We start from the raw sequence: 21,918 nt of genomic DNA, 5'->3' as shown, positions 1-21,918 counted from the left end.
CACACCCCATCTAACATCCCTTCACAAGCCATTGGGCATATTTACTACTAGTAATCTAAGATCAGTCAATTGCCAAATTAGGCTGGTCCATCAGACCATCCCTTCCATAAATTTATCAAGCTCAGTCTTGAAGCCAGCTAGGATTCTCGCCGCCACTGCTGCCCTTGGAAGGCTGTTCTTCAGCTCTGGAAAAGGAACTCCCAGCATCACAGAAAAATGCAGGGTGGAACAGATTATGTAGCATAACTAGTTAGCTAGTTGTAAGGGACCATTCAAGGTAGAGCAGCCCATTAATATTTCTCTGCTAGATGCCAAAAATCAGGACAGAACAGAGACACTGGATTTATGGTTTATTACAATAATCTGTAATCCACTAATGACCTCTTTTTGTCCTATGGCTGCAGAGGTCTTAATGGGCCACTCTACCTTGAATGGTCCCTTACATATGGGCTACTAGTAAATAATCTGTTCTACCTTTCATTTTGCTGTGATGCTGGGAGTACCTTTCCCAGACCTGAAGAAGAGTTCTGTGTGGCTTGAAAGCTTGTCTTTCAGCAATAGAAGTTGGTCCATTAAAAGATATTACCTCCCCCACCTTGTGTCTTTGTTATTAATATTAAGAATTAGAGCTATTAGGAATTTTTGACAAAACATTTTATTTATTTATTTATTTTATTTATTTATTGGAAGATGCTGATTTTGTTTAAACTGAACCTGTTTGTGAGAAAGGATCAGTTTCAACAAATTTCCTGTTTCGAAAGTTTTTTGGAAAAAAAAGTTTTGAAATTGTCCCAGTGTCTTGTTTCAACATTTTTTAAATGAAAAGGCTTGTTATTTTCAATAGAAAAGGATTGTTTTTTTAAAAAATTTAAGTTAATTCACCGGAAAAATAGGTTAAAAAATAAAGACGGTCAAAATCAAAATAAGGTGTTTAAAAATCTTTAAAATGCTACATTTCAATTGACCCAATCAAAAAACAAATTGGATTTTGCGTTTGTGAAAATGTTCAAGATTTCAAATTTTTGCCCCAATTCAGGACAGGAAAATGTTTCAAAATCTTGAAAATTCAGGAAAATTGTTTCCTTCCCAGCTCTACTAAGAATGTTCTGTTTCATCAAAACCAAGATTGAGTATTACAATAGATTCAGAGTACCTTATCACTGCTGCCAATATTTCAAGTCATTAACCCAAATATAAGAGATTATACTTCATATACTACCACAATGACTCCTATATCTCTAATAACACTTCTGGAAAGACATTCTCATTAAATCTGTTCAGTGCTGCTATTAAAACTGGGTTGACTGGTCCCACCAGCATCACTTATTCTCACTATGCAAAGAGTAGGTTAAAGAGCAGAATATACCATGTAGATGCATTTTATGGGATAGAAAACCAGAAAAGAGGTGAGCAATGCACATGCTAGATAACAGGAAACAACCAAGGTGAAGAGGTGTTTCCCAAAGTATGGTGAAAATAAGATTTACATATCCCAAACACTGTTTAAAACCCAGCTTCTATGGCTTAAATATTGTGTCTAGCTTTGTCACTGAAGAATGTGTGTATAATTAAACCTTTTTACTTTGCAGTTAACATCAATCTAGTTAATCTAAAACTTGTAAAACCTTGAATAGTACCGAGCAGACTATGGGCCACGTTTTTTAATCTTTAAGGGGCACAATTGTGAGAGCAAAGTGGGAATGCCAGTTGTATGCCTACATTTTGACATTAATTTACTTGGAATTTCTTCTGCAACAGCTAGACAAAGCTGTATGCAGAATTTATTTGATTTGAATAAGCAAGTGGGTTGATTTGCATATGCAAATTAGGGTCATAATTGCATGCACATTTTATGCACGCAATTTCACCTAAAGTTCTTGAAAATTGCTAAGTTGGCTGAGAGAATCTAAGTCAAATGGTACACAGATGTCCCCAAAAGAGATGTACTAACCAAAAACAGGAGTTCTGTCCAGCATCTCTTGGCTAATTCCTTGCATCTGTTTCATTGTTTGTCCTCTGTTTCTAATTACTTTTTCTAATTCACCTTGAACTGCTTCCATGGCTGCAGGATGCTTGAGAAGAAACAGGAGAAGCCAAAAAACTGCAGGACCTGCATTACCCTAAAAATAAAACACCCAAAAGGAATCAAACTTTTCTAAATTGTAAGCAGATGAATTTGAACAAACAGAACTTCCATTACATCACAAAAGGAAAACATGAGCCAATGTCAATTCAATTTTCATTACAAGCAAAATCTTTTCAGTCAATACATGTCAGGAGCATGTTGGCAATACTTGAAAATTAACATAAAACAATTCTTGAAGGACTGATTTTAAAAGACGATAAATATCTTTCAAGCTCTTGTGCATTATTACTGATAGTATCTCCGAATGAAATGGCTGCCTCAGAAACATGAAAAATCTCGCAATTCTCCCATTTAAAAAAAGAGGACGACAGAAGGAGCTGGTCAAGTATTCTACAGTCATCTCGGCATCCCAGTGTATGACAATAGCAGAAAGTAAAGGCATAAAATGTAACCCACTGTAGGAATCCTGTACCAATTTTAATAAGATTCTCTGAAGGCAATAGGAGAGTTTTACAACATCAGTAATAGTCCAGGATTTAATTATTAATGTTTCAGTCACTGTATAGAAAACTATACACTATTTATATGCCCATGAGATAAATATCTTCACTCCCTTTTACATCCAGCAAGGGGAAATCTATACTAGGGATTATGTCCCACCTATTGTATTATGGTGGGTGGGATGTAATATAAACAGAGTGGGATTTCAGAAAGCCTGCACAAACCTTATGCACCAAGTAAGTCCCACATAACCCTATTTCACTGGGTTGGGTTCCATTTCATCTGTGGTCAGCATTGCTCACTAAATTATACTATGTATAAATCTATCAGATTCAATAAAAGATTTGCAAGACAAAAGTACCATGATTTGGTCAACGTTACCATTTTCTTATTTGCCCATCCCTTAAAATATTACTGTATATAAATGCTGCCACTAGCCAAACACACAATCCTTTCCAGCTCTGCCAAATCTTGCAATTTTATCATGATATTTGGTGGTGTTTTTCTTAAAGCCTGAGCTCTTGGAGTCATGTGATTATATAAGAATCTCAGTGCTCATTTAAAACAAAAAGTAAGTTTCTAGTTCTCATGGTTGCACAGAAGATTGAAAGTGCTAAAGGAAATAAAATAAAAAGAGCCAAAACCTTTTTTTATTAAAATCTCATTATTTTTAAATTAATCTCACAGTTCTGATTCACACAGTGTAGTTGTAGCCATGCTTACACAGAGCTCTTCTTCAGGTCAGAACTCAAAGAAGTGCTATGCCTAAACTTGAAAACTTGTCTCTCTCATCAACAGCCACTGGTCCAATAAAAGATATTACCTCACCCTCCTTGTCTCTCTAGTTTTGATTCATAAGTTTTGAATGCTTGGGTTTGGTGATTCTGTCTTTTGGCCTCCTAAAGTGTAGACTGTAAGATCCTCAGGGCAGGGACTGTCTTTTGATCTGTTTTTATACAGCACCTAGCACACTGGAGTTCTGGTCCTCAACCTGGGTCCCTAGGTGTTACCATAATACAAATAATAAATAATAATAATAATAATAATGAAAGCCAGAATTAAGTGACAACTCAGCTAGAGTGATGTAGTTGTTCCAGAGTGTTAGAGGAAATATGCCCCCATGTCAAACCAGCAAAGAGAAATACTTGATGAGCCAGCACTGTATATTCTCATTCTTGTTTTTAAAACAATTGTGATGATTAAGTGAAAAGCAAAGTAGCATCGCTGTCAATATGGAGTGCATATACAGCACATTCAATCTAAGTAATTTAAAGAGAGGAGTGCATAACATAAATAATTCATTCTGTTTTGGTAAGTGCAATGACATTTTATCTTGCCTAATTTTCAAGCAAGGCAGTTACTTTTTAATTAAAATACAGGAATTTATACATGCATATGACCATTTAATTATTTGTGTTACAAAGGAAGAGATTTAGTCATGCATTAGAAAGAATAAAGTATCTTTCCTCTTCCTGGAGATTACATTCCAGAAAACTGCATGAGCTGAGTGAGTTCTTCTTGTGATTAAAGAAAGTTTCAGCCCACTGCACAGTGCAATGTCACTGGAAGAAGATTTGTTTGCTGAGATCAAACCAAAAAAAGAACAAAGCACTGAAAAGTCAAGTCAATCCTGAATCTATTTCAATGACTGTCTTAAGGAAAATGTCTTCCCAGCAATTATGTATATTACTGAGCAGATAACAGGAGCTCAAATATTTCAAAGAGGTTGGAAGTAGCACTTTCCTTCCTAGTTCCCAGTGTTGTTGTAGCCATGTTGGCTCCAGGATATTAGAGAGATAAGATGGGTGAGGCAATATTTTTATTGGACCAATTTCTGTTAGTGAGAGAGACCAGCTTTCGAGCTTACCCAGAGCTCTCCTTCATGTCAAGTTCCAGACCTGTGTAAGCACAAAAGCTGGTCTCTCTCACCCACAGAAGTTGGTCCAATAAAAAATATTATCTCACACAGTTTGCCTCTCTAGTTCTCTTCTGTAAGACTGCAGGCAAAAATGCCCACTGGTCGGCCTGATTCAAAGCCCATTGAAATCAGTGAGAATTTTCCATTGGCTGCCATGAGGTTTGGATAAGGCCTTAAAAAAGTGTAATATAATCAGTGTAATGAATAACAGAACTGAATGATACAAGATTTTTAAGCTGCGGCTTGACAAAACCCTCGCTGGGATTATTTAGCTGAGGTTAGTCCTGCTCTGAGCAGCGGTTTGAACTAGATGACCTCCTGAGGTCCCTTCCAACTCTATGATTCTATGAAAGCAAGGAACCCTTATTACACAAAATAGAGGTTACCTATGGGATATTACCTGTTGACTAAGATCCTCTTCTGCCAGTTGGGCCTTTGAATCTCACTCCCCAAAAATTTTATTTTTATTAAAAACTCTGAGCCCTACTTTTTCACTCAAATACACCACGTGGTTTGTGGAGTAAGGCTAACTTTTTTCTAGGAACACCCCTCTTCTCCCCCCACAAAAATAACACTGCAGAAAACCAAATTAAGGAAAATCAGTATTACAAGAGGTTTTTGAAGCTATATCCCACCTAAGATACAAAAATAAGGTCTGATCCAAGGGGACTTTCCATTAACTTCAATGGGTTTTCAATTAGGCCGATAAATAATAAACCATTTTGATAAACTGAGATCATCATCAGGAATGGACACATATCATAACATAATATTAATACCTAGCTCTTATTGCTTTACCAAGGAGGTCAGTACGACTGTCTCCATTTTAAAGATGGGGAAACTGAGGCTCAGAAAGGTTAAAGTGACTTGCCCAAAGTCACTCAGCAGGCCAGTGGCACAGCTGGGAACATAACATTGGTCTCCTAAATCCCAGTCCTGTGCACTAACCACTTGCCAGCACTGTCTGTAGACAATTGGCGGGCTGATCCTACACTAGTGTAACTCCAGTGATGTCAGTATTTTCAAAAGTGGCCTCTGATTTTGGGTGTCCAACTTAAAGAAAGCTTTGGTCAGGTGCCTGCATCTAAATTTAGATGACTAGCATCAGGTACCCACTTCTGTAAATTCTGGTCCAAATCCCTATTAAAGTTTGCTCTATAACACTCCCACATGTCATGAAGAAACAAGACCCCCTAAATATTGGTATTTTTTTCCTATCCTGGTTAGGATTCTATAGTTACACTGTGGTTTTCACCAGCTGCACGATGATCTGAAGTGCTGTCTGTTTGAGTGTCTCCAGGAAGATCTCTGGATTTGGGATGTCAAAATGCTCCCTCGAATGGTTAGGTCACAGACAGGAGAAACTGTCTTTTTAGAAGGCCTGAAGTTACAGCTGTTTAGAAAAGATCCTTGCTCAGGAAGTCAGATGTGATCAAATGTGTACTGAAAATGCCTGGGGTAAGACTGTCATCCGCGATCCGTGCCAGAGAGTATGCATTACTTCTCCTGGGAAAGCAGCACCTTGGTCAAGGACACGGACATGTCTTAAAATAAGTCACACACCATCCCCTAGTGGTGATTTACTTTATGTACCTGTCCAGCAGGTGCATGAGGAAATGTGCACATCGAGGGCTAAATTGTGAACTCCGAACTCACATCGGTAAGCAGTGGGACAACTCTCATGGTTTTATTGTTTGTCTCACAGTATTTGAGGGATTTCTTAACGTTCCAGCTGCTGAATTCATTTTATTACTTATTTATTATTATTATTATTTATTCTTTTTTTTTTAAAAAAAAGCATCCAGCCCTCATAGTTGCAGAGAAAAGTATGAAAAAGCAAACCCTCACATTCAGATGGCAAATCAAAAGCACCCAACATTTGGCTTAAATATCATGATTTTACAAATAATAATCTCATGATTTTGGGGGCCCTGACTTGTGAATCTTTGGGTGGGCAATACTGAGTTGCTTACAAAAGTAGTCCCATTGATATCAATAAGAGGAACTGTGTGAGTAATGGGTTCTTTGCACCCTAACACTTACACCTAGCAGGTTCTTTGCACATGTCTTTGCACCTTAGCACTTACACACGGATAGAGACATCTCGTCAGCTGGTGTAAATCCTCACAGCTCCACTGAAATCAATGGAGCTACGACAATTTCTAGCAGTGGAGGAAAGCTGAGGATTTGCTCCATAGAATTTACATGCACAGGACTGATTTATGCTTGATTCATGTCACTTGTCTCAGTGCATGCAAGTGATAATATCCAAAAAGCCTCAGGCATAATTCTGTAAAAATCAAGGAAATTCAAGATTAAATTTTCATGGCAACTATAATTCACAATATTACGCTGGGTATTGCAGCTCATATGGCCCTCTGTAAAAGGGTCTTAGAGCAATGAATGATCACACATGCCTGCTTTGTAGTTGATATGGTGCTGGATTCATGATCACTCGCTGTCCAGAAACACTCTGCTGATCTGCAGTTGAAATTTGCCACTCGGGGTACAATAAGGACAGAGCCAAGTCCCTTGCATTGCAGGAGTGGGACCTGCGTTTATGCCTTTAACAAACTAAATTCTGTAATGAACAGACTAGACCTAGTGCATATGTTCACCTGCACTGCCCTCAAATGGATGGAATTAGAATGGCTCTACTATGTGTCATAGATCCTACACTGCTAACAATCATATGATTCTTCTTTCACTCAAGTGTTATAGACCTGTGCTTTTGGAAAGGAAGCTCAATATTCTGTCCCCATTGTTGTCTTGATGTGAAGAGCAGCCACGAGGAAGTTCCCAGCTTGGTCCCGGCTTTGTCACAATATTACCTTACATCAATGTGGGTGTTTTATTTCCTTTGGTGTTTTCTCCATGTGGTTATTTAGTATTTTCCAGTGGCCTCACAACCTCTCTAGTGGAATCAGTATTATAACTGTTAGTCCTAAGGGACCCCTGCACAATTTCCAGCTTTCTCTCCATCCTATTATCTCCCTGAAAGGGTTGATATGGTTTTACCTGTGTGGCCCAGAGCTGCAGCAGCATGGCTCTGGATTGCATATCCTCATCCACTCCCAGCTCCTCTAGATGCTGCTTGTAGCTCTCTAGCCAAGAGCTTCTGTTGGCTTTGGAATTCAGTCTTTTTACCGATAGCAGCTTCCAGAGATGCCCCTTGATGCTGGCAGCTTCCTTCTTTTCCGCTACACATAAAACAATGGAAGAGATTTTGTTACTAATATAAATTTTAAGAGACACTGCAGCTGACCTGTTCTAGTTTAAGGTGTAAGTGAGATGGAGAGAAGGAACTTAAAACTTTCACAATGGTGCCATCTACTGCCCATAATTGCTCTTCTAGAGCAGCTCCTGTGTAAACGGAGGGCCCTGCTCAGAAATCACTTAGAGCCTATGTGTCTTAATTTCCATGTGGTTTCCAGAGCAATGGTCCTTTCCTGTGCGCTCTCAGCAATCCCAGACACTGAGACTCTAATCACATGTGCTGGAGCAAGGAAGGTTTGGGAGGAAGGAGAGGTTAAGAGCAAATCCATAAGAAGGCTGGGAACGAGGAACAGTTATACCTCTCCACGGTGGGGTATTCAACAGCCCGGGGCTCCCTGCCAGAAATGCTCTTCTCATCCCTTGTCTACACTGGGAATTGAGTTGTGTTAGAAAATGTGTTGATTAGCATGCTGCTAAACTCCGTTTAGCCCCATGTGTAGATGGACAGTCATGTTTAAAAACATTAGCTACTTGGAAGCTGGGATTGAGCACGCCCAGCTAACCCATTTCTAGACAAACCCTTACACCCAGACTGTTCCACGTGGACGTGCTGACGTTCCGATGAGGTGGACATTTATTTTACCAGCAGAAAGTCCAGGTAACTGGGTTCCATGTGAGCTGGGAAATTTTAACCCAGGCCCATTGCAGGGGTCAAGAGGCTGCAGTACAGCCTCATCTGGCTGCTACTCCTGCCACACCGTGGCGTGTTATGTGGATCTGGTGGCCGTTTCGCTTGCCTGCCCCATCTCCACTTTCCACACCAGACTATGCAGTGCCAGTGCAGACTTCTCCAGGTGGCACACAAAGGAAACACAATGGCCACTTCAGCTGGTCCGAGTCTTGCAATGCAGGGAGGGCCTCAGATGACCTCAAGTGCCTTGGTATCTCATGGGAAAGAAGGGCAGGTCCTTGGGGTACTGAAGGTCTAAACCATTCAGGACTTTATAGGTTAAAGCCAGCACTTTTAAATTGCACCTGGAAATGAACTGCAAGCTTGTGCAGATCAGGGAGTACAGGCATAGTACAAATGGCCAGCTGCATTCGGCACTGGCCAAAGCATCTGAGGTACATGCAAATGGCATAGTATATGATTTGATTTGCATGTGCAATTGCATGAACTGCACCTACAGAATTAGGTGTATAATTGCACGCCTAACATGCTTGAATATGTGGCCCTATGTCTATGTGGATGGTTTTTTTCTAGCCCAAAGGCACTGACTTGCAGTTAGCATGGAGCGGGCAGCTCTCATCAACAGCTGGTCCAATTTATAGAATTCATTGTAGACTTCAGCTGAATGGGTCCGGTCTTTATCCTGGCAGGAAGAATCAGTGTAGTTTTCTTCTTCATTGCCATACAGGGTCAGGTAACCAGCTCTGTTTGGGATAAAGGGTGAAAATACATTTTTACTTGAAATGCCATGGACGAAACCCTGGCTGCACTGAAGTCAAGGGCAAAACTCCCATGAGCTCAGTGTGGGCCAGGACTTCACTCAATGTCATTGGTGTTTTAATCTTAATAGACTATATAATTAAAAGGCTCTGTGCAATGTATAGTGAAACCTTTGTAGGTGATATGTGCAACAACAGTTACTTCTTAAGGCAGAGGATAATGGCATAAATAGCATTTTGATGGGGTTTTTTTTGCATGTGTTTTGTTTTGCTTTCCCAGGAAAGATTTGCCCTTAGAAAGTCCAACATCGAATATTAGGGTTGGAAGGAACCTCAGGAGGTCTCTATATAGGATTTATTGCATCAGATTAGTAAAAACATGCAAACCGGTATGGGGTCTAATCCAGCTCATATTAAAGTCCCCCTTGGTTTTTATATATTACACACTCAAAAGGCTGCAAAGTCAATCACTCAAAAGTTAGGAAACACCATAATTAAGGTTGCCTCCACAACCTTAATTTCCCCTCCCTCCCTCTCATGTGTGTGCATTATTATACTGCATTTAATTACATGATCACATTTATTTTTTCCACAGGCTCCCTCCTTTATTCAGTGCACAGGAGGCCTGGTCCTCATTTAATGAGCAGCTATTGTACATTTTGTTTTTTCCTCATTGTTCAGTGTGTGGTCCCAGACCTCATTTGCTGCATGCTATTCAAACCCTGGTCTGAAGACAGAATTATTATTTTCCTCATGGGCTTTTCTATGGTGCTTATTACTATAGTATCTTAATCCTTCACAAAGGCACTCCAGACTCTTGCCTTCCCTGCTGTCCCAAGAGAGCCCCTGCAATCACTCCCTGACCCAGGGTGCTTTGGGAACACCCCACCTCTAGGACAGCCTCCAGCACTATTTGCAAGCTCTTACCCGCACTGATTATTTGCCACGCCCCCAGCTCTCTCCTGCTGCAGCTGCCTGGCGAGTGGGCTGCACCCTGCTCTAGGGCCCCTTACAGCACTGGGGCCACCAGGCAGGGAACAGGCACTTTGTTGGTCCAGGAGCAGCTCGGCCTGGCAGCTCCTGGCTCCAGCGTGTGGGACGCTCCTCTGGTCCTGCGCAGCCAGCCAGTGCCCTGCAGCCCCCACCACCACCCTCCACAAAGGCCGGAAGCAAGCCAGGCTCCGGGCACCTTTGGTGAGAGGGTCTCGAGACTGCTCTCCCATGGCCCCCCCGCCGGCCGCTTGTGCCTCGTCACCCCCTCCCTGGGGATGCCCCCAACCCACCACTCATGCCTCTTGGGGGAGGGGGCCAAGTAGAGCAGTGGTGGAGTGTGGGCAGGACGGAGAGGCAGAACAGGAGCCTCCAGTGGCTGTCTGGGGAGGCTAACCAAGCCTATTATACCCACCGCCCATGTACATAGCACTGTATATGTTCAAAGCAATCCTATTGACTTTAGTTGCAACTGTGTGTGCTTGGCCCTTCTGCAAATAAAACCCCAGGTATCAAGGTGGGTCCTCAGAAAAAGAGGAAGACATCATTAGTGACCACCTATGAAAAGCTGGGTTTAAATGGCTTGTCTAGCATCCCACGGGAACTCTTCGGCAGGATGGAATCCAGTTCTTCAGGGCAGCATTCAACTGTCTTAACCATGAGGCTGTCCTTTCTTTTCCTGAAATCCCGTCTCATTAATTATACACCTTCCAAAGTCTGCAACAAGTGAGACAGGGATCCTACAGACAACAGCCTCCTTACTACACAACCCTCATTCCTCCCCACAGCAGGTCCAACCTGTGCACTGAATGAGGCAAAGATCCCATGGAAAAAATAATATGTGACCATGTAATCAAAGGCAGTATAATAATGAATAGGCACCGAATTAACTCTGCATAGGATACCTTCAGTCTGGAACTTCCTAACTTTTGAGTGCTTGACTTTGCAACCTTAATAATATTCTCTTAATGTAGTTATTTGAGGTGTAATTTCCTAGGTTTTTAAAAAAGCAAACAGAAATTCTGTCACGCAGCATCCCGTGTGTGTGTGTCTATTCTGTTGGATATAACTGTTTTTAAACAAATAAATATTTCCCTCCACAGTTTGCAAGCCAAACATGCAGTGCTGTACCCTTGTAAGTGCCACTGAAAGCACTGACAACGAGAGTTCTGTGGCACTTTAAAGACTAACAGATTTAATATTTGGAAGCATAAGCTTTCGAGAGGCTAGCTCTCTTCTTCAGATGCAGTAATACAAAAATAGGTAACACAGAGGTATCATATAGGAATCCAAGTGCATTGAGAACAATGGGGGAGGTGGAGTCCGGTACTTAAGACCTAATGACGACCATTGAGTAGGAGGTGAGAATGGGTGGGCAAAGTAATTTACCTTCGGTAGTGAGATAGCCATTCCAAGTCTCTGTTTAAACCCAGTTTGAATGTGTCAAGTTTGCAGATCATTTCTAACTCAGCAGTTTCTCTTTGAAGTCTGTTTTTGGAGTTTTTTTGGAGAAGTACAGCAACTTTCAGGTCAGAGACAGAATGCCCTGGTCTGCAAAATCAACCCAAACTAAACTACTTTAAAAAAAAGTCAGATGAGCCAAATATTCCTTTTCTGTAATATCCCTTTTCTTGGAGTTTCAGTAAAAAGAAAACTTCACAGTTATTTCTACATTTAGAGCCCTCTCAGTTCTAATGTTCCTGGCAGTAACTCCTGGAATCGGTGCTATTAGGAGTAAGGCTGACAGAAGCAGGCCCTGATTTTGCATTTCTATAGCACTTTCCATGTAAGGCCTGCCATTTGTTTTCTATATGTCAATGAGCAACACTTCTGTAAGGCAGGTAAGTGTTCTTAGCCCCAGTCTATAGACGGGCAAAATGAGACACAGTTATGGCCAACATTTCCAAACCCGGCTACCTAAAGGCAGGCAGAGCTGTGGGTGCTCAGCAGCTCTGAAAATCAAGCTCCTTATCTTGGGCCTAAAGTGACTTGTTCTAGGTCACGCTGCAAGCCAGAGGCAGAGCTGGAAAAGCAAACCCAGGTTTCCTTGACTCGCAGGTGTGAGGTTTAACTACTAGATCACACTGCTTCTTCCCCTTTCCTTCATAATAAACTTCACTCCTTTTGCCCCTACAGTGCACTGTTGGAAAGAGGAAAGCTCCAAAACAAGGCAACAGTGACTAAAGTTTTTTAAAAATTAGATGTGTCTAAAAGAACCATTGTCAATATTGATAAAATAACTATACCTGCGCTTTTATTGCGCATTCCAGGCCTGATTCTGCTCTTCCTTTACACCGGTTTCAGGCCAGTGTATCCTCACTGGCTCTAATGGCATTGCTCCTTGTTTACAGTGGTGTGAGAGTGACATCAGGCCCTACATCATTAAAGCCTGGTGCAAACATCAATTTTTTTTTTTTTTTTAATGGGTCACAATTTTAAAAAAAAAGAACAGCACTGACTTGCTATCATTCCCCTTCCAATCCCAAGGGAAGAAGCTTTACAGCTCAGCACTCACCTGAACATCATACCATAGGAGAGATGAAACAAGCCTTCCTCTTTCCACTGCCGGCTCAGTTGGCTTGGGTCAGAAAGCAGAACAGTCTGAAGGTTGAAGAACGTTGCCTTTGTGAGGGAGGGAAGGCTCTTGTTTTGCAAAGTCCTGTAGAAGCAGAAGTTTGTTGATGAAACACCTTCATGTATAAGTCTCACTGTTCTATAATCAGTTAGGCCCCAGTCTCACCTACTTATATCACACTCATCCTAGGGGATCTGAACTTCGTCACTGTGCACAGCTCAGATTCGTGTTCTGTGCAAAGGGGAATGTGCTGGGCAGAATCCTCCATGCTGCACTAAGCCACTTCCATAGGAGAAGCAACATCTAAGCCCTGATCTGGATTCTGTTGTTGCCCATTGTGGAGCGCAAGACCAGCTGCAGGGCTCTAGCATACATTAGATGCTCCCCAGCATTTGGAGTGAGGTTGAAGTTGGGACTTGGATGTTTTGCTTTGGACCCATGTTCTGGGGTAGAAGCCACTGAGAATAAATGACAAACATGGAGATGCTACCTATGTAGATTTATTTTTAGTGCCTTAACAGCTTTGTACTCCTGTGTGGAAAAGTGGCTGCTACAGGCTTAGCAAAAGGAAGGCCAGTTTGCTATCACATCCGGCAGAGATTTGCCTTTAGTGGAAGCCACTGGTCAGATGAGAGTTTTGATTGTGAGAGTACGTTTTCCCATGAGCTACTGGATTTCTTAGGCTGTACTTCCAATGAACTGGAACTTTGGCTCTGCATGATGCTAGTACACCGAGCTCGGTTCTTAGAAAGAGCAGCCACCCTGCGATTTCATTAACCAAATAGGATCCACTGCTCCTTTCGTGCTACTCAAATGGTTTCCAAGGGACTGATTATGGATCATTCTCCTTAGCGCACTGTCAGTCTGGGACTTCCCACGCAGGACTCTCAGGGGGGATGTGCACAGCACTTCAGCAGCAACCCTGCCAGGTGAAGAAGCTGTACTGATTTACCATGCTCGATTCAGAACAATATACCCCTTACACCAGTTTAGCTGAGGAGCACTCACAAATGAACCTGTCAACCTTCTAATCGAGGGGTGACAATCCGAGTGCTAGCAATTCACATAAGAGCACAGTAAAGAAAGTGCATACCATAAAATAGCAGTGCCCTCAGCCAATGCACAAACGCAATATTGCAGAACAAGTAATCTGAAACCAGCCTTGGTTTAGCCAGGATCCAATTTCTTGTAAAATGCTTTAGCACAAGAGGGTAAACTCACCCCCTCCAAGCAATTAAAACTCCAACAATTTTTAAACTTAAAGATTAGAGGGCAGGGCCTGGCGGAGGGTCACGTCTGAATGATTCACATCAACGTTTCCCAGAACTTAAAACTCCCACTGACCCAAAAAAAAAAATAGTCTGAAGGAGGAAGTGCACCTTAAAGCTATTTTCAGCTGTTCATGTCTCCGTGTGATGTATCTATTGGCAAAACAGAGATGTTCCCAGAAGTTCAAACCACAGCCTATCCCATTTTTATGCCATTCAAGCATAAACACAATCTTTCATTGCTTTCAGTCACGCTGCTGGTGCTCCATCAGACACGCATTCTTTGGAGGGCTTTGTTTACCAACGTAAACTATGTGGTCAGCATATTTATCTTCAGCCAGGTTGCTTCCCCTTCTTTTATTGAAAGGTTTTAAACATGTCTCGCAGCTATCACACAGTGAGACATGCTTCAATCTCTCTAATACCTTAAAATATTAGATATAAAAATAGATACCGGGGAGACTAAAATAATGACAGCCTCGGCATTCTGCTGCTTATTAATGTCCCCCTCCTAGTAACTGGAATTGCTTCAAGATGATTTTTACAGGCTTCGGGATTGTGATATTTGCTGGTGTACAAGTACTGTGAAGTCCCGACAGTGAGAGACAGGCACTACCAATTCGTAAGGTCTATATCTGCCCTGGAGAAACCTTTCCTGATATTGGCTCTGTCATGTGAATCCTGATGTCCATGGCAGGGTAACATGGGGAGGGTTGGGACATTGCACTGTGGAGACCACTTTGTGGCTACTCTAAGCAGCGTTAAAGTGCAGCCCTTCTGCTGCTGGCTAGTGCTTCTGGCTGACCGATGCCCTCTCACTGGTTCCCATCAGGACACGCATGTCTGCTAGGCAGAGTTCCTAGCGCTCTCTTTAGTGCTATGAAGAGAGAGACCCTGTGCTGCTGCTTGTTGAAGAGACAGGCTGGAACTCGCAATGTCCTCTCCTTCCATGCTGGCTTTTAGCTTGGAAACAACTGCAATATAAACTGAATCAGGTTTCACATCAGTGAAGTACACCTTTTGTGGAAGACGAACACACTGTGAGAATTTGCTTCCCAGAAGGAAGGGTATGTATGTCTCCTTTTTGTATTGTACCGCTTTGTCTTTAGCCAATGAACTTGGCTATGTTTGGTTATTTGGTCTCTTGAACATTGTTAAGAACGGATCACAAGTGTAGTCAAACAATTGGCTCTGTCTTTTAGTCACAGTCCTGAAGTGCCCTTCCCTGAGCACAGTACACCAGGTCTGGCCTCTCCAGAGCCATAAATAGACAGATGATCACCTCCCCCAAGCACCTTAGCCTTCTTTTGCTGCCACATCACGTTACATTTTAAACCCACTATGGCTGTTATGGGCTATTTCTATTTAAAGTTAACAAAGATGGGTTGGGATCTATCCAGCTTCCTAGTGCACCCATCTCTAGTATTTAGAAGCCAGGCTTCTAAGATAGTTTGCCCATTGTCATTTCATCCTTACTGAATGGCTCTCTGGGGAAAATCTAGAGAGACCTCAGGTCTTACCCTCTTCACTTTTGCTTTGTGCTTAAACTGTAGTTAATGTCCCTGTCCTGGACACCAGGAATGTCATCTCCATGATGGAAGTGCATGGCTTTCTCACTGGAAAATAATTTCCCAGAGTAAACTGGCCCAAATTTTCTTTCATATCATACTCACGATCTTAGCATGACCTTCTCCTCATTGAAGTCATAGTCAGGCAGTTTGACATCAAACATTCGATCCATTAAAAGACGTGCAAATTTGCTGAAATCCAGTTTACAACTTGATTCCCAAAGCACTGAATCATACGAGTGAGGGTCCAACAAGATGGTGATACGTTTCCCAGCAACCTGGATCTAAAGAAGAAAAACAATCCCCAGTATAAAGTGAATGGGTCTATTAGCTTAATGAACAAAATAATACATTCAAAATGTGAAATATTACAAAACAAAGGGACAAACGCTAAAATCTGCATTCATAAGTCCGATCTCTCAGCCACAGCCCTTTTACTTCATTATTCCCCACTGAGCACATAGCCTCAGCTGCTGCAAACCAGTGCAGGGCCTTTGACCGCAGTAGAGGTACAATGATTTACACCCGCTGTGGTCTGAAGAACCTTTTGCAGTCAATAGAGAGCAGTGTTCAGCTGACAGCTCCCATGGAAACACAGGAACTCACTGATCAAGAGGGCAACATACCTAGTCACGGTTATTTACACAGCTGGGCTCAGAAACAGAAGATTCTTAGGACCTAAAATGTTATGGCTCTGAACAACACAGGTAGTTATACAAGTTAAGGGACCCAATCTGCACTTCATACTCAGCCAAAACTCCCACTGACTTGAACCGTTCCAAGGTCATTTCAGCTACCCACCAACACCATACAACATTATGAGTGCATCCGCAGTCCTCTGAAGCATCAAGTTTTGGCCCCTACAAGAGGCCGAATGGATTGAAGACACTAATAGTCTAATCCAGGTCTGGGAAAAAAAATAGATTGCTATGAAAAATGAAGCTGCTCTGTGGCATGTGCAAAGGTTATGTTAAAGCCAGCCTCTCTTGTATGGTTTAGTTTAAAAGCAGCTCCAGGCTGGCTTAATGCATCTGGGGGAAGGAAGAGGCAGAGTGGCCAGGAAAGAAAGGGGACAGTTTGTAGATATCTGCGCTTGTCTGTGATGTACAATCAAAGCTGTTTTCACAACGCTTTCTAAGCTACTTTTGGTTGAACAACTGAACTGTTAAATCATGGAGTTAAATCATGGCAGCACAGACAATTCACAGCTGGCACTTACTGTGAAAATATCACCATGTTTTTGCTTCATTTTAGACAGGAAGCTGGCAGCATCTTTTCCAAATTCCACAGCATGTCCCAGCCAAGGAATGATGCCTTTGTCAAGTGGAGGTTCACTCAGTAGCCTGGAAAAAAGATCAATAAAAGCTCTTAAAGCCTGCGGAAGGATTGTCCTACAGTTGTTTAATAGCCATTGGCACTTAAACTCCTTCTTTCCAGCACGCTATGGGTGGGTCAGTGTGCAACAACATTACCATCTGCACCTTACTTTGTCTCATAGCTCAACCGTGCTTTATAACATTACCTGGCTAGAATCATATGGCCAAATTACAATCTGGTTACCCTAGTCTGAATCTTTTTAAATCTCCAGGGTTCTACAGATACAACCCAAAAAGAGGATTTGAAACCACTATCCTGAATCATAAAGGAGCAAGGACTAGTCAGGATTTCAAAGGAAGGGTTTGTGGGTTGTTTTGGTTTTTTTCTTTTTTTAATTCAGTGACAGCGTCTCAGATTTATGCTGGCTAAACAGTATAATAGAAGTTACATACATAAGTGTTAATGACAAAAATATATTAATTTGGGGTTTATTCTCTTTCTAATACAGCTAATTTAAAAGAAGAAATTCAACGGCAATACCAAAGTGCATTAAAATAATTCTCTGGGTCTTGAAAGCTGACAAAAGACTGAAATCTTAGGATTTAAAGCGGTCTCACTATTGCATCCGTAACTCACCATGTTATGCCTAGGTATATCAGTAACATATATATGACAAAGGGTCTGTCTACACAGCAAAGAAAAACCCGCGCTGGCCCGTGCCAGCCAACTCAGACTCACGGGACTTGAGCTTCAGGACTATTTCATGGCTGTGTAGACTTCCGGGCTCAGGCTGAAGCCCGGCTGTGAGGTGAGAGGGTCCCAGAACTCAGGAATCTGCTATACTCTGTTCTGAGAGACAAGATGAGTGAAGTAATATCTTGCACTGGACCAACTTTTTTTGGTGGAAGGTAGAAGCTTTCAAGCTACACAGAGCTCTTCTTCGGGTCTACAGCACAGCTACAGCAACACAGCAGACATGATCTGTTCTGTAAAGACTAGCACGTGTTTGGATGTTGTAAAAATAATAAATCATAATTCTACAGCAACACACATAGGGTACATTCTCAATCCTATGCAGTACCCAGGCACAATGGGATGCAGTAAACAGAGCACTGTCAACCCTGAAAGACCCCTGTGATAGTGGAAAATTGATCAGCAACTCCAAAATGAGGGCTGCAAAGCTGTTAAAATCTCTGGGCAATCCAAACAAACCCAGAGGGCCAGCATGCATAAGCACCTGATGCCTGTGCATTCAGGTTGCATCATCGGCACAAACTCACTTGAGGTGTCATTGCTCTGAGTATATGAAAAGTGGCAAGAATCTGACTGTTTGGAGCATTTGGAAAGAAAATAGGAATCTCGTCCATTTAATTCCCCTGCCAGATGAAAAGCAATGGTATGAAGTGCCCATGTAGTTCCCTGAGCAAGATAAATCCAATACCCTGAGTTACTTGTTGTTAGGTCATTCATGGTAGGAGCTGGGATTTTAACACAGTGACAGCCTTCTTTTTGGAGGGTCGGGATCACACTTTGATTTCATTATCACTGGTGTAAAAAGTAAAGTCAAAGGAATTTCTCCAGATTCACACCACCAGTGTAGCCAAGATCACAGCCAGAGAAATAACTACCAGGAATGCCAAGGATTAGTTCTGGGGCAGGGCGATGCCAGGGTAGAGAAGGGCCTATGTGGAGTCACACACAATTTGAGACTGGGAGTCTCTTTAGCAGCTCAACCCACACTCTGGCATCTCTCAGAATGAGGGTTTGACACCAGGCCCAGTGAACTCTCCTGTACCTGGACCACTTCTGCTCCCATTACTGCTGTGTCCATCCTAAGCAGCATACTCCACTTGCCGGTCAGGGGTGCGCTGGCTCAATAGCTAGCAATGGGCGAGGCTCACAGAGCCCAGGGGTCTGCAACCTGGAAGGAAGGCAGGGCTCTGTAGCACAAGTCTGCCTTTGCACATGTGGTTTTCTGCCCTTTAAACCGATGGGTCAGTCCCGGCCCCACCCAGAATAATTCAGGCGCGTTTTGAAATCATCTTTTCTCTCTCTCGAGGGAATCCTGCGCAAGGGATGAAGGACAGTCCCTAAAAGCCAGGCTGGCCCGAGCCAACGCCTTGCACATGCTATAGGGACCGCCGGCTCTCAGATGCCAGGCACTGTTTTCCTTCCTCCCCTTCTCCTACGGGCAGCTTCTCTGGGTTCACCTGTCCCTTCATCCCCGGGTTTCCCGGGACTCATCCCGTCTCCTTTCCGCTCCTCTTCCCAGGCTCACCCGTCGGCAGGGCCCGGCGGGCTGGAGCTTTCCACGTGCGGGGCCTGCAGCGCCCGGGCCTGAACTTACCCGGCAAGGGGGAGGCGGCGTTTGGTGCGGGAGAGAGACTCTCCCCCTCCGCCCTGCCCCGCACACACCTGCTGTTCTCCCGCAGCTCCTCCATGGCCGGGGGCTGCAATGGGGTGTGGAGCAGAGCTCCGAGCACAGCGTGTCCTCTTCCCCCGGCTAAGGAGGGCAGCGCTCGTCGACAGCACCGAGCCCTCGGACGCACGAGCTGGAGGAAGGGGCTCCCCCCCCCCCAACCCAGCTGCAAGCACCCCCCCCCTTTTCCCCTAGGTGCCCGTAGGGCCGGGCCCGTCTCAGCAGCGCTGCGGCCGCTCGGCAATGGGCAGGATCCGGCCCGGGCCCGGCCAAGGCACGGCTCGAGCGCTGTGTCCCTAGGTCGGTGCTGCGCCCCTCACCGTGACCTCGGAGCCTGAGCTCGCTCCTCCGCCAGCCAAGCAGCCCCAGGCCGCTGATCCCTGCAGCCGGGCTCCGCGGGGACCCCTCTCCGCCCAGCTCCGGGCGGGCTGCCCCAGCGCACGCAGCCTGCCCCCCGCCCTAGCCGGGCTCCCCAGGCGCGGGGGCCAGTACCGGCCACTCACCGCTTCCGCCGGGAGCCGAGCGCCAGCAGCAGCAGCAGCAGGATCGCCAGCAGGGCCGCGGCCGGTGTCCAGCACATGGCTGGGCTCCCGCTGCTGCTTCGCTCCCCGCCAGGCTGCTCTGTCCGACCGTGCCCGTGCCCCTCACTCTCGGCTGCCTTGGTCTCCTCCCCTTGCTTCCGTCTGTCCTGCCCCCCCGGCTCTGTCCGTCCTGCCCAGCCCCGCTGCGGTCCCCCAGGGGATGCCGCCCACGGCCACCTGCGCTCCGGCTCCAGCCCCGTGTGGGTAAACAGCGCCCCCGGCCCCCCGCCGCTCGGCCCCGCTCACCGGGCTGCTGGGCGAAGCGCTCCGGGGCTCCAGTTCCCGGTCTCCCGCTCAGCGGCGGCACCGACCCGGCTCCCTCCCGCGCGGGTTCAGAGGGCAGGACGCTGAGCCCAGCGCTCCAGAGCCTTCCTCAGAGGGAGCCTCTAGAAACCCGGCAGAAACTCGGGGATGGGTAAACCCAGACCCTTCTAGCCCCGCACCCCTGGATCCAGTTTCAGTCGGCACCAAACCATCCCTGGCGTGAGGCTGGAGACAACAAAACCAGCCCGAGACCGGGCAAAACCGGCACCAAGCCCCCGCCTCATCAGTGCCCCGGACACGGATCCCCGGGTAGAGGGAAAACCCAGCACATCCCTCGCCGAAGGAGCGGCCGCAAACTCTGGTTTTCACTGCGCTGTCCCTTTCCTTTTCCTTTCCCACCGCCCCTCTGCCCCGTAGCGCCAATTCACGACCCTCGTGTTGGAGAGCATCAAGCAGCCCATTAGTTCTCGATAAACAACAGGCAATACCTGGCTCGGTTGATGCAGAAGCATTTCTAGGCGACCCATCGCTGTAGTGTCTGCGCTATCTAATACCGACACCAACCTATCATTAGTGCTAGGTGATGAATGAGTGTTTAAAATAACCCCTTCGAACCGAAAATAAAATACACTAGATGTCTGACAAGAAGATAGGAACATAGGGCTTGCCCGATTGAGTAAAACCCAAGATCCATATAGTCCAGTATCCTCTCTGTGGCAAGGGCCACTACCAATTGCTTCATCAGAAGATGCAAGCACGTGGAGCAGGCAGAGAAGCAGGATAAACTCCCTGCTCCCCCTTCCCCTCCCCATTTAAGTCTGTTCTGGTCTCTAATGTGTGCAACAGCACCGTGCAGCTTCAAAGCTTGTCTCCACCAGTCCAATAAAAGATATTACCTCCCCCACCTTGTCTCTCTGATCTGGAACAGTTAGAGATTGGCTTAAACCCACAGCAGGACGTTTAAAGCCCCTTCCCACATTTTTGTCATAAAGATACTGCTGGAAGAAATAATATTTGAAATATCCCATTAAAATGAAAACCCAGATCCAGCTTTAACTATGGAGCCACTACCAGCACTTCCATAATTACATGTGTATGTACATTAAGTTATCTTTTTTCCTTAAAATTAAGATTTCTATTTAGAAATACTAGTATAGTGCAACTTTGGTTGTACTCTGCATAGCTGAAAATGAGCCTATGCTTTATAGACTGAAGCCTAAAGTTGAAGAATTATTTTATTATCAAGGATCTAACTGAAAACCTTGCTGAAATAGATATTGTTTCTACAGCTGGCTAATATTTCCATCTCCTTTTTTGGTTTGAGAGAGATTACTATTGTTTCCCAATCAGTGCTATTAGTAGCTACTGGGATCACTATTAGCAACACAGAAACTGTACCCTACCTCAAATTTTGAGCTGCAAGAGTGGAAAAAAAGAAAACCGAGGCCTTTTCAGGTTGTTAAAGAAGCTACTACATGAGGCTGAAGGGTGAATTTCTATTAATATTAATGTGCTTTACAAGTGTGGCAGTGGAGATGGGGTTCATTTCAAAACTCAAGGGGTTTTTCCTTGTCTCTTGTTTTTCAGGGTTGAATTTGTTCCTCTGAAGGGAAATTCTAAGCAAGCGAACAGTGCAGTGGAGAAGAAATTCATCCATCACTTCATCATTTAGAACCAGGGGCCCTGGTGGGTTGTGGGCACTTTATCCAACTGCTTTTACAAATCTCTTTAAAATTAAGTAAGAGTCATTCAGATTGTATTCATCA

The 21,918-nt window shown here is 44.2% G+C and overlaps 1 protein-coding gene across 2 annotated transcripts in view; it reads right to left on the bottom strand.

Annotated features, from left to right (window-relative positions):
- PTGIS (prostaglandin I2 synthase) overlaps positions 1-19,908 on the bottom strand; it is a 39,798-nt gene extending 19,890 nt beyond the window's left edge. For both annotated transcript variants that reach the window (XM_067554268.1, XM_067554267.1), the window contains exons 1-7: positions 19,811-19,908; positions 16,791-16,914; positions 15,677-15,855; positions 12,676-12,819; positions 9,001-9,155; positions 7,524-7,705; positions 1,952-2,120 (exon numbers count right to left, since the gene is read on the bottom strand). In XM_067554268.1, coding sequence (XP_067410369.1) covers positions 1,952-2,120; positions 7,524-7,705; positions 9,001-9,155; positions 12,676-12,819; positions 15,677-15,855; positions 16,791-16,914; positions 19,811-19,887 — 1,030 coding nt within the window. In that variant the 5' untranslated portion in view covers positions 19,888-19,908. The remainder of the gene's footprint in view (positions 1-1,951; positions 2,121-7,523; positions 7,706-9,000; positions 9,156-12,675; positions 12,820-15,676; positions 15,856-16,790; positions 16,915-19,810) is intronic.
- Positions 19,909-21,918: the final 2,010 nt, after the last annotated feature.

This window comes from Emydura macquarii, unplaced genomic scaffold (assembly GCF_026122565.2).
Source record: "Emydura macquarii macquarii isolate MOO-44397 ecotype Brisbane River unplaced genomic scaffold, CSIRO-AGI_Emac_v2 contig_1483, whole genome shotgun sequence".
NCBI classification, from domain to species: domain Eukaryota; kingdom Metazoa; phylum Chordata; order Testudines; family Chelidae; genus Emydura; species Emydura macquarii.
The sequence above is the reverse complement of the archived record's forward strand: the minus strand, read 5'-3'. Positions and strand labels throughout refer to the sequence as shown.